This window comes from Acanthaster planci, linkage group LG21, assembly GCF_054643075.1.
Source record: "Acanthaster planci isolate LZ-2023a linkage group LG21, COTS_SCS, whole genome shotgun sequence".
Classification (NCBI taxonomy): Eukaryota; Metazoa; Echinodermata; class Asteroidea; order Valvatida; family Acanthasteridae; genus Acanthaster; species Acanthaster planci.
Genome location: NC_141797.1, coordinates 6,669,513 through 6,682,089, shown reverse-complemented (window position 1 = coordinate 6,682,089; position 12,577 = coordinate 6,669,513). Strand labels below are relative to the sequence as shown.

Below are 12,577 nucleotides of genomic sequence, written 5' to 3'. Positions count from 1 at the left end.
TGTAGACAACATGTATTTTGCAGAACGGGACATACTGCACAAACCTGCAACGCCAACTAATTAGCTGTGGGGAGTTGGAGCCAAATGTGTGAAGGTAGAGGGCACTATCGTCAGAAACGAAGACGCCAATTATAATTTCAATTTAAACCATTTTTGCGCGCCATACAAAAGAGAGCACGTACAGACTCCTAAGAATCCAACTTCGTGAATCAAGTTACCTGGTATGGGTGGTGTGATGAGAGCTTTCTAAGTTTCTCTGTCGTATGCTGTGAATGTTCGATGCTGAAGTCCGGAAAGGGAATTGTCGGGACATCCAAGTAAGAATTTGTTTTTTTCCTCGACAAAGGGCCATTGAGTCAAGAAGGTTGTCTGGAAATAAGCAAGTCTGTGGTAGGCCTAGCTCTACTGAGTGGAGCGTTAGTTACTCCAGTCGAAAACATGCAAAATTCGAAAAAGAGGAATAGGGTCTGGCCATGCATGGCCCTACTAAGGCTCCACCCAGTAGAGCTAATTCTGCGGCTAAGCCTGACTGGCTGATCATGCCAGCAGTTGTAGTGGTCACCACCAGCACTACACACCTCGAACTTACATGTACTGTGCGATCGCGAACAGTGTGCTTAATTATGGAGGCGTGTGTTGTGTATATGGGGACATGCCGGATCAAAGTACATGTAAATAAATAGGCCCATTCCAATTTGCACCAATTCAGTGTGCGGCGTAGGCCTACATGTACATGTATATATGTATACATGCAGGCCTACATGTTTATGTGCGGTAAACCCGGAAATGGATCGTCGACCTAGGCAATGTAGCCCTAACTATGCAGTTTTAATTTGAAACAAGACTGCATGAATGCATTGTGTTGCACAGTAGGCCTAGACTTAACTTTCAATCGTGCAGCGCCGCCTGTGTGGGTGTGTGTGTAGGGGCCGAGGGAGGGTGCACAATCCCTCGACCATGTCATCAGCCGTGACCTTTTGCTGGATTGCCTATGTGAACTGTATCATAAACAGCGATGCCATTTGAATGTACAGTACCGGTTAGTGCACACTGTACATTCAGTATACGTACACCTACATGTATGTGCTTACATGCATAATTGATGAAAAGTTGGCGTATGCAATGCATGTAGATATATGTTTTAATTGCATTATTCTTAATTGCGGGAAAAAGTAGGCGCCGCAGCCCGATTGGCAATATCAGCTGAATACATGTAGGCCTATATGTGAGTACACATTCAAATTTACCTTGTGTTGGCTCTTTGATCCTCCAGAATTTTCTCGGCCACTTTTTTTGAAGAACACCTTGATTTGCAAAAGGATCATAAACTTTAAGTTTTCTTGAATTGGATACCATGCCTTTGTTCCCGTTTTCTTGGCATTTAAAGGAAGAAGAGGGGGCATGTCGACCCTGAAAGTACATGTAGTCTTCGCTACATAACAGCCCTTGTTCCAATATGTTAAGATTAATTAAAATGTCAAAGAAAATTATAGTTGCTGGCCGAATGAAGTGGAACCTAAAGGGTTCTGGTCAGTAGTGTTCAAGATTCCAAATACATTTTATACCTACATGTACATGTGTAGGCACACATTTTGTGAACTTTCTTCTACTGTTGAATGTGTAAAAAAAATTTTAACAGTCTTAATACTTGAACAAGAGAAGCTGATATGACACTGACTGCCCGTATTCTGGTGACACGACCAAAGGTACCATTGCTTTGAAGCCATAACAGTACGATGTTTATCAAATTCTTTTTCAAGTACAATATATGCATGTACACTGTACATATACAAGTGTACATTGTTTAATTTATTGGCACACTTCAAGATAGTACAAAAACAATCACAATTTACAAACATGCGCATACACTTTTAGCAAATGCTAATGCCAAAATAGGTAAAACATTGATGTTTATAAATTGTTGGACGACACTCTTTCCTTAAGATATGCTATTACTGTAAATCTGTACATGTAGGCCTATACAAACCAAGAATGCTAAAATAAACCAAGGCATAACAAGAATAGGAAGATTGAAACAGAGATGAAGTGCATATCATTTACACACCTTTGAATCACATTCTTAAACTCATGATGGAGTCTTTAATAAATACATCAAAGTGTGTGTTCTTTGCTATGGCCACTATTTATTCTTTTACAAATCCTGTCTCATTCTTGAAAGGGATGATTCACAGGAAGATCGGGGTCAGGCCTCAAATTCAACGTCTGCACATCTCTGACAACATTCAGGTAACGATGTTCTTCTGTTTCAATCAACATGACACAGGTACTAAGCCTGTCTTATAAGCAGGGAGGAATTGGAGTTGGCAGCAATGGGGTATCCAGTGGGGGGGGGACTGGCCCCCCTTGATGACATGTTGCAGTATTTGGGGGAATTAAAAGCACCAGCATACACCTGTTTCTTTCAGCAGTGGAGGTACATGTATGAGGATTCTGTTATGGATGAAACATATTGGACAGTCATGTCCAGAAAATTTTCCAGCCCCCCCCAACACAATACACTGGTTGGCAGGGGTTCCATAGAGGAACCTTTGTCAAAGTTCAGAGTTTTGTATAGTTGATGGCAAAGTACTCTATCAACTATTGAGGTTTTATGGTAAAATTACACCTGATATCTTGTCATGTCTGTGAGACATGGAAAACCTCAGTGCCAAACTTTTGCAAAGTGAACTTCAAGTGTAGCTCTAAGCAGGGATTTGATTGAGTCCCAAACTTCCAAATTTCTCTCATAGAACCACATTTCCTTTTTAAAAACAACAGAAATAAACGATACTTGTTAAGTACCCTTTAATGGTGTATAATGCAAGATTAAGACTCCAACTTGCATTGTGACTATAGACATTTCCTTTTCATTGAAATCTTCTTGGTCTGACTGCTTTGTCAGCTCTGCAATGTCCTTACACTTGAAGAAAATGGTGTTGACAAAGACGAAATCATCTCAGTCCGTCCATCAACTGATGACGCAACTCAGGAAGGATCAAAAGGCAAGACCCAAAGTTTATAACTGTCTGAAGAGAACAAATGAGGACATATCTCATGAGATTTTCAGTTTTATCGTCAGAATTAGGAAATTGATCTTTTCCTTTAAATTTTTTGTTGCATGTGAATATGTATGTAGTTACAATGTAGTAGGCCGACTGATCGTGCACATCTGCTTTGGATCCATGAAATCCAGCCATAAGGTGACACTTACTGAAGAAAACTTAAAAGACGACAGATTGAGACCAAGCAGCTGAGAAGCTGGCTCACTCATTGCAGACCACAACGCATGGTTTTTGTTTGACCCACCCTGTTAAAAAATGTCTGACAGTAGATTCTATTGTCAATTGGCTTTACAGAAGTAACTGTTTTAGCACAGTATGTTCTACTGTCAATTTTTCTCTGTATACCAACAGGAGATTCTTAAGGAACTGTATCTAGGACATGGTAAGAAAAATATTTAATTCATATGAACGGGTTACGCAACCGTATGTACGGATCACTTTTTCATACGTACAGATTGCTGCTACAAATTTGTAAATAATGATCCTAGACACCTTCCAAATTCTGCCTTGAGCAGAAGCATCCCCTCATCTGTTGAAAAGAGCCATGTTGGTGGAAATGCTGTTTTGTTGGTAGGTCGGATGCATACTCAAGGCATGTACAATGTATGGCATAGTCCTTCTGGAACCAGCAAAGTTTACATGTAGTTCCTACCATAGGAGTCTCCGTTGCTAGGAAATCACACCCTCTCTTGGTCCCGCTCAGGTCGAAGGAATTGAAGTGTAGTCATGCAATGCAACATGTGGATTACTAATCCATACGTACAGTTTAGTAATCCGTACATACATGTACGAAATACGTGTCGTAATCCATACGTACTTATTAAATTGTTTTCTTACCATGTTCTAAATACACTTCCATCAGAATCTCCTGTTAGTATACAGAGAAAAATCGACAGTAGAATGTAGAAAAAATTAAACAGTGGTTTGCTGTGAATGAATGGTGCATTTTAATCAGGACCATTTTTATACCTTGGGGATTAACAAACGTTTTCTCAATTTTGCAGAAAATTACCAATCTAAAGACGAAGTTGAAAGACTCCATCCAGAGAAAAATGATGAAACAAGAGCAGAGGGGCAGAGCAAACAAAAGGAAGCACCAGAAATCGAGGAACAAAAACTGAGAAAGGAGAAAGCTTGTAACATAGGAAAACCTTGGCCTTCCCGGTAAGGCACTGTATGCATCATCTCAATAAATCTACCTCAAGAAGGAAAAATCTGTGGCCCAAACCGAGGAAAACAAATGTCCTGTGTGTACTAACTGGTTAAGCTTTGTTGAAGTCGCTGCCAAATCTTTTCTTGGCAAAATCAGCACTGTTTTTACTCAGTTGGACAGCACTAATGCTAAGCACCAGGAAGTGGCACTTCCTTAAAATGGGAACAAAATGTGTAATGTGCTTATGAAGGGTAAAAAACCAAATGAGGAAAACTCCATTTCGGCCATTTTCAGGTCTGTGAAACGGAGGTTGCAGATCTTTGTCCGGAGTCCCCTTCTTCATGGACTGAAGACATTTTGTTTCCATCTGGATCCGGAGACATCCATCTCATCTTTGAAAGATTTAATAAACAGTAAGATCAACGTCCAGCCCAAACATCAGTGTCTACATATCCGGAGAACTTTTTGTAACTTCCAGGTAGAGATGCCAAGATATCTTAATTTACTCCGCAAAAGAATTTTCTTTAATTTTCTGGCTAAACCAGCGATTTTTAGATAATGACCTCAGGTTCAATTATTGAAAATTATATATTCGGCATCAATTTTCTGTCAATTTTCTGCTTGTTCAGTGTGAACACCACACTAATGTCATTAGAAAGGATTCTAAGAAAATTCATGTTTTATCGTAAGAGTCTGTCAATTTCTTTCTCAGCTTGATGACTTGCTCACACTCAACGACTGCGGGATTCAACAAGACGAAACTATCTTCCTCCGTCTTTCAACTGTCGGCCTACTGGGTGGTGGACGAAAAGGTCACTGGGAAAGTTACTGCATATTTGCCATATTGCTACTTTGCTGCAATCAATCATTGTTACGTTTAAAGAGTGAACTCCATGACAAAATAGTCACCATTTGCGTGGTAAAAACAACATCAAAACAGCATTCTGTTAACGTTACAAACTAATGTTGAATCAGCATCTAAATTTAACTTGAAAACTTATTTCACAAAGGCTACAGATCTTCACGAGCTCAGTAATTATTATGAAGTCTTTGTTAACATTGGTATCACCATACACGGAGATGCTGTGCACCAAATTGAACCCGTTCTTTGAGCATTTACGTTTGTTTTCACTATCACCCCTCAGATCCAAATGATGTGACAAAACAAAAGACTGGCAACAAGGCGAACGTACCGGCTGGATCACAAGAGAAATCTGAACGAAGAGAACAGCAGAGCCCCGGGTATGAAGCTCAAGACTCTTCAGCAAAGATGATGGAAACATCCGAGGGAAAGAGTCCAACACAGCAAAATGTAAAATTGAGTGTCCGGGAAGAGGATTCTCTCCAAAAGACATCTCCAGAGAGAGCTGGACTTGGAGTGGGAACAATCGGCAGTCTAAACAGGCCTCAGTCTGGACTTGGAGTGGGGACAATCGGCAGTCTAAACATGCCTCAGTCACAGGAAGAACAGATGGAAGAGACTATGACTCCGCAACTCGCATCAGCAGCATTAGATGATTGGAAGGGAAAGACTTTTGCTGGGGATCATGCACATGATAATGACCAACCTAGACACCTCACAGGAAAGCAGGAAAAGGGTCAGATCAGTAGTTCAAATCGGAAAGAAAATGCCACAACACTAGGGAGACCACAGATGCAGCCAGACGACCAGTGTAAGATCAGAGCACAGAGCCCTCAGTTATACCAAGCTTCCAATCCAGACACTCATCGAATACATGCACTGGTGTCACATGAGGAGAAGGAAGCCGGACGTCAAGTTAGAAGTGAAGCTACGGAGAGGGGAGACACAACAAAACCTAATCACCACTTAACTGAACATAGCAGACAAGAAGAGCCTGTCTATGCAGACAGGCAGGACCAGCATCCGGTTGGCCCGAGAAACCTGATACCAGCCGTGCAAGCGAGACAGCAGCAGACTGCAAATTCAGATCTGAGCAGCCAAGCCTTAGCACCATGGAAAGACACACCTCCATTATCTGAAGTGCAGAAAGGCATGGCTTGGCAGAAAGTTTCAGTGGACCTCGCTGTCAGTGGTAGCAACAATCCTACTTTCCTTGGGCCCGTTCATAACCCAACTATTCATTTCACTCAAAATGTGACTCTGCCAAGACCGAGCTCAGGTTAGTGAAAAGAAACCACAAATGCTTACAGAAAGGGGTTAAATAATAGTGTTTTTTCAAAAGCTCAGTGCACAGTGTCCAATTAAATCTCATCTTAATATAAATGTTTTGTTTGGCTCTAAGTGTGGCATTGATTTTCCTTATTCTTATAATGTTCGAATTCCAATATTATCTTTGCAGAGTCCCCAAGGTTGTCGATAGCAACAGATGTAGTGAGGAACGAGCTGAAGGACGACATCAATACACTCCTTTTATTGAAATCACTGACAAACGTCACCAAGAAACACGGAAAGGCATATATGCTTGATGTGTTCTATGCCTTTATAGATTCATTGGACGGACAGGTTGAACAAGTCAAATCTGGATCTATCACCTTTGTTGTTCGCATCTTGAGTCGCGTTGGATTGGAGAAACTGTGGACAATGTACGTCACCGGAGAACTTGCAATGAAACTGACGGAGATTTTCATCACGGATGAATTAACAACAGAAGATAAGACTGACTTGTCCATCCAGGTGACTATACCGGAAAGTGACTATGAACAGGCCTGTAGATTCTTTGATGAGCTGGAAAGTACAATGGATGAAGGTAAATACTAGTTTGTTAAAAACTTATGATCTAGTTTTTACAGTCGCTTTCAACAGACTTGACATATTGGAATGTACTAATAAATTGATCAATTAGAATTCTAACTCATTATTCTGTAGCCTTGTTTACAGATTTGGAAGCTTACTGTACAACAAAATGAAGAGAAGGTGTACACTAATTTTGCTAAACCTGAGACTCCTTTTTTCCATTCATTTTTAAGCACCTAAAGCGTTTTTAACATTTTCATTCTGAAAAGTAATAAAAATTTGACAGAGGCGCAAAGGATGGAAGATCAATGACAAAACTTGGAAAAAATGGCTCAACCTGAACATCTCTTTGATTCAATAACTTGTGTGCAGTTCGTGGAAGGGATGTAAGCAGGAAGACGGAAATCCATGAAAAGCAGTTTGGAAAGGACGACTCATTAACGACCTCTCGCAGTCCTCATTCAGCTGGAAATGCCGTTGATAGATTCGAAGAGGCAACAAAGGCATCACATGCGACCTCAGGTAGCTATGCACAGATGATCAAATGGTTACACAACAAACTAAAAAGATGGGACTGCCAAAGCTCAGGCGCTTGCTCAAAGAAAACAAAAGATTTAGACTGATATGGAGTGGGCTTTGAGCTAGCGTATAATATTCAAGGGTCCAGAAATGAAATGGCACCGTTTGTTTATAACATAGTGAATGCACAGAAATAAACAGTGATATGATTCAATAATTGTTTCTTGTAAAGGTCACGAAGACGACGTAACCATCAAGGGGGAAATGCCGCAAAAACAGTTTCTGCTAACCAGCTCAGAAACAAGAGCTTACGGTGGCGATCCAGCCGAGCATGCTGCGGATAGATGTGGAGAGGCATTGAGGGCATTGTACACGACCACAGGTAGCTATGCACAAATGATCAAATGGGTAGACGACAAAACTAAGCAGGTGATTGTACCAAAGCTCCTGTTTGGAGAAAGTGACAAAAGAATACAAAATTATGAAGATATATTCCACATGAAAACCTCAGAGCGTGGTCCAGCTGAAGTGGTCGTTCTTACTGGAAAAGATGATAAAGAAAGGTCCTTTCTCTTGGAAAACATTGCATACGATTGGGCAGCTGGTTCCAGTTCCATACTCCAAAAGTTTAAACTTGTTGTTTTGCTGCAAATGGGAGCCTTTCAAGAAGAGTCTGACTTTGTTGACACAATTTATGATCAACTGTTGTGGCAGCACAGAGATATCAACAAAGACGACTTACTCTCTTTTATTGACGCCAAGTCTCACGAGATGCTGCTCCTTCTGGACAATTTTGACAAGTTACCGTTCCATGAGCTTGTTGAGACTAAATTCGGTTCTGTTCGCCAAATACTACGTCGCATGGTAGCAAGTGGGTCAACGGTGTTAATAACAACATATCCAAACAAAATTCAAGCCTTGGTGGACAAATCACTGCTCCAAGAACCTTATATCCATGTGGCTCTTCCAGGGGTCTTTGGAGACCGAATTGAGGAGTTTGTTAGCCAAATTTGCTCAGAAGAAACAGGCCAGGCTGAAACTCTCCTTAAGAGAATCAAATCTTCAAAGCATCTCTCAGATTTGGCAAAGGACATGAAGTTGCTACTCCTGCTGTGTTTGGTCTCAAAACACTCTACGCTGCCTGAAACACTGACACGCGTGTTTGATGAGGTAGTGAGATACATATTCACAAGACGCTTAAATATGTCACAGGAAGAAATATCCGGAGTAGTAAATGCCATTGGTAAGACAGCCCTTGGCGACCATCATGAGACGCCTCTTGATGAGACTCGCCTCGGTAAGACTCGCCTCGGTAAGACTCGCCTCGGTAAGACTCCCCTTGGTGACCTTGGTTTCGTTTACGATTGGCAATGGTATGTATCCCAAAGAAGAGAGTTTACAGAGAAGGAATTTAAGAGAGGGGCTCTTGATAAGGCCCTACAAGCTGGTTTCCTTTCTCGGCAACCGATCCCGAGGGGAGAGGTATCTGAGCAATACGGCATACGATTTATTCATAAAAGAATGCAAGACTTTTGTGGAGCTAAATACTGCCAAAGTTTATTTGACAACGACACAAAAAAGTTTCAGGAGATACTTGATCGACATTCCAAAAATCGGGAGTTCTTGTTGTTCCTGTGCGGCGATAATGAGCAGTGTGCAAGACACGTCCTGGGTTTCTTGCATACGGAGAAGGCACAGAGAAGGCCACTGATGAGGGCTGAGGGGAAACTCACTGTGGACACGGGTTCTCAATCGCGTACAGATTTTGAGTTAGCTCTGAATTGTTACTTCGAGAGTCAGTCAACTGATTTATTTTCAGTGGACTTCATCGATTCACTGATTACAGAAGAAATGACCATAGACTATAAAAATAATGACTCCTTACACTCAGTCATGTGGATTCTGGAGCACATCTCGAAACATGACCGAGGACGTGATTTTCTTGCGCGAGTACGTTCACTGACCGTCTCCGAGTGTAACCCAGCAAGATCTAGCAAGGCCTTTGGTTCGTCGTTGGCTGAAATGAAAGGTCTGTGTTCCCTTCAGCTTAATACGTGCATACTGACTGACTGCGACGTCAGTCAGATTTTATCATCAGTTGGAAAGGCAGGCAACTTGACTGAGCTGGTTGTGTCAAACAGCCTCGGCTTGGATGATAATGCAGAGACGTGGGCGTCCAGTCTGAATACCATAATTCACCTGAAATCGCTCACTTTAAGCTCATGTAATATAAATGCGCAAGATTTCACGCATGTTGCGAGATGGCTGGTGGAACCATTAGATCTAACGTATCTCAACCTGTCAAACAATGGGGAATTGGGTGGCACTGCAAACGTATGGGCCCTCCACTTGAAATTTCTTAAGAGCCTCAAGAAACTTGATTTGAGTTCGTGTGAAATTGAGAAACAAGACATGAAGTACATCACTGCATCGGTTGGAGTATTGCAACATTTATACGATCTTGACCTCTCAGGTAACAAGGCTTTAGGTGGCTGCGCAGGCGCATGGGCGACTAGTTTGAAGAACATGGTTCACCTGGAGACGTTAAGAATGGCGAATTGCAACACAGACAGGCGCGATGTCACTCACCTAGTAAAGACAATCAGTCTTATGGCCAATTTGATGGAATTTGATTTTGGTAGTGGTGAGGCAGAGCTGCGAGTCTGTTCATCGGACGAGGGCACACGACTGACAATTGGAAAGTTCTCATTTTTTGTCACGGATGTGGTGGAGATTTTACAGTCATTGAGCAATCGGGAGGATTTAGTCGCTGTGACCCTCCACGACATTTACGGTGTGAGTGGCTCCGCGGCCTTTTGGGCCTCCAACTTGAAAAAGCTGACACACCTCGGGGAGTTAAATCTCAGTGCGTGTATTCTGCTGAGCACAGATATTGGACACCTTGCTGCGGCCGTGAGTCAAATGCCCGCCCTGAAAGAACTCAAATTGGAGGGCAACTTGCATTTGGGGGGCTCAGGGAGAGAGTGGGCTCCCAGTCTGACGGAAATGGTCCACATTCTCAGTCTTAGACTGGGTTCGTGTGATCTGCAAAGTGCCGACATTCCACACATTGCTGCCGCCCTAAGTCGACTACCAAATTTGCAAAACGTCGACCTCAGAGGGAATAAACTCTTACGTGGTTCTGCAGAAACGTGGGCTCCTAGTTTGAAAGAAATGGAGCACGTTCGTTTGATAGAATTGGGTGGTTGTTCATTAACGGATGAAGATTTGGAACACGTTTCTAAGGTAAAGAGAAGTGGTGTCAACCTTGAGACCGATTAAAGAGACATGGTCTTGGGACACCTCGTTCAATAAAGGTTCCCACGTCATGTATCTTTCCTGCTAATTCAAGGGCTTAAAAGCCAACCTTCCCTCGGATCAAGTCTTGAGACACTCATATAATAAGTGCTGTATAAACTGCTATGTATATCGAGTTCAACGTCACACTGAAAATCCGTACCAAAATGAAAGAAAACTGCCAGGAATCCAGTCACTAGTCACCGACACTAGTGTTTTGTAAGAGAAAAACATAACCATATTAAGAACTCTGCACTTGATAAAATTTTGCACTTCACCATGTCCCATGCCACACGCTCTCTTCCCAGTAAAAAGTGGCAACTTTGGCCAAGTACGATCTGGATGAAGTAGAATATTGATTTGTTGCCAATGAAAAATGTACGTTCTATAAAGTGAATACTTTGTGCTAATAAAATAAACGTTTTGAATAATGCAAGCATGAAATAATGAAATTAAGGAATTACCGGGTATAGACTACAATGTAAGATATGGTTATGAGTGAATAAGGAACAAATCGAATAAGAACGAGAATAGTAATTAGGCCCATGCTACATTTATATTTCGAAAGGTAAGGAATGTAGGATTTACCGATCAAACACAACGTGTAAGAGGTTGTTTTATGTGAATTATAAAGAACTTCATTTTACACTGACATTGTGTGAATGAATTCTCAGCAATTACAGCTCTATATCAGAAGTTTACTTTTTTTTCGTTAGCAACGCGCCATTGAGAAAGGGCTGCCAAAGGTAAATAGAAAAGTAAATGAAGTTCGTTGGTGTCAAACTAGGCACTAAACGTCGCGCTTACTTCACATCAGTACTTTAGATCGTGTAGGCTTCACCATTTTATACATATATGTATATTTTGAAGGTAAACGGTATATTGGTGAGTTGTGGACAATAACAGGGAAGATGTGCCAGATGTGATGTCCTTTTTACACATAACTTACTTTCAGTGCTTGTATATTATTACGACTGCATGGGACCTATCTTAATTATTTGAAGACAGTTTGTAATGCTCTACTACATTTGGGCCGTTTTGACTAGCACAAAGTGGTTGGCGGAGGGACAGTCAAGTGACAGTGTAATAGTGCTGATATGTTTATGTAATCTTTGCCCGTATTATTTTCATACTAACTTTTAAAATATTTCAAATTATATTATCATAATGGTGACCACTGGTGTTGGTGTTGATTGTCTTTCTGTTTGAAACACTGTTTCCGTAAAGTACCCGGCTTTGTATAGTAATCGATATAAACGATACAAAGGGAACACATGGGACTTTGACAAGAGCTTTACATTGATGCAGTTTGAAATTTAATACATTTTGTCAGATTTGATTAATTTTGAGATAATGTAGAAAATTTTGTAACAACAATTTTACATTTCGTCTCATTCGAGGCCAAAAATATTTGAATAACGTCATTTTTCTGAATCAGTATCTGTTAAAATTAATTTTGTCGCCGAATTGAAGTACGTGTATATTACTTTTTGTCCTTCAGTTGTCATTCTTTTGAGGCGAGCCTTTAATATATTTTCATTCAGTCGTGTGAGCCATTGAGTCATGACTTCGGGTGCGGGAAGTGATATGTGAATAACTCGATAAAAAGGAAAAGAAAATGCTAAAACGACAAAATGTAAGGGAAGGAGGAAAAGAACCGGGGTGGTATTAATGTGAACAATTGCAGGCGGTGGTGGTGGCGGGGGGGATGGGAGTGACCACGGAATTGCCGGGAGAACATTGCAGGCCAAACGCACCTATTTTCTTTTCAAATATTTCATTCATTGCTTGAGACAAAATGGTTGAGGGCCCAACCGATATCCCCTGGTA

General features: G+C 41.3%; 1 protein-coding gene across 2 annotated transcripts; it reads left to right on the top strand.

Annotated features, from left to right (window-relative positions):
* The first annotated feature begins 155 nt into the window (after window positions 1-155).
* Window positions 156-12,233, top strand: LOC110990090 (uncharacterized). 2 transcript variants are annotated; one of them, XM_022254906.2, is made up of 10 exons: window positions 156-317; window positions 2,180-2,247; window positions 2,903-3,002; window positions 4,067-4,226; window positions 4,510-4,693; window positions 4,928-5,027; window positions 5,361-6,356; window positions 6,537-6,944; window positions 7,304-7,453; window positions 7,683-12,233. In XM_022254906.2, the coding sequence occupies exons 2-10, from the start codon at window positions 2,182-2,184 to the stop codon at window positions 10,730-10,732; spliced, it is 5,214 nt and encodes a 1,737-aa protein (XP_022110598.2). In that variant the 5' UTR covers window positions 156-317; window positions 2,180-2,181; the 3' UTR covers window positions 10,733-12,233. The 2 variants fall into 2 exon arrangements, with proteins under 2 accessions (XP_022110598.2, XP_086987297.1); XM_087131171.1 differs by lacking the exons at window positions 156-317; window positions 2,180-2,247; window positions 2,903-3,002 and adding an exon at window positions 3,026-3,444.
* Window positions 12,234-12,577: the final 344 nt, after the last annotated feature.

Bases quoted from the DNA above. Each gene is read 5' to 3' on its own strand.
- LOC110990090 (XM_022254906.2), top strand. From the start codon at position 2,182: ATGATTCACAGGAAGATCGGGGTCAGGCCTCAAATTCAACGTCTGCAC. The intron at 3,003-4,066 runs GCAAGACCCAAA...TCAATTTTGCAG, and splicing joins AACTCAGGAAGGATCAAAAG to AAAATTACCAATCTAAAGAC. The intron at 5,028-5,360 runs GTCACTGGGAAA...ATCACCCCTCAG, and splicing joins ACTGGGTGGTGGACGAAAAG to ATCCAAATGATGTGACAAAA.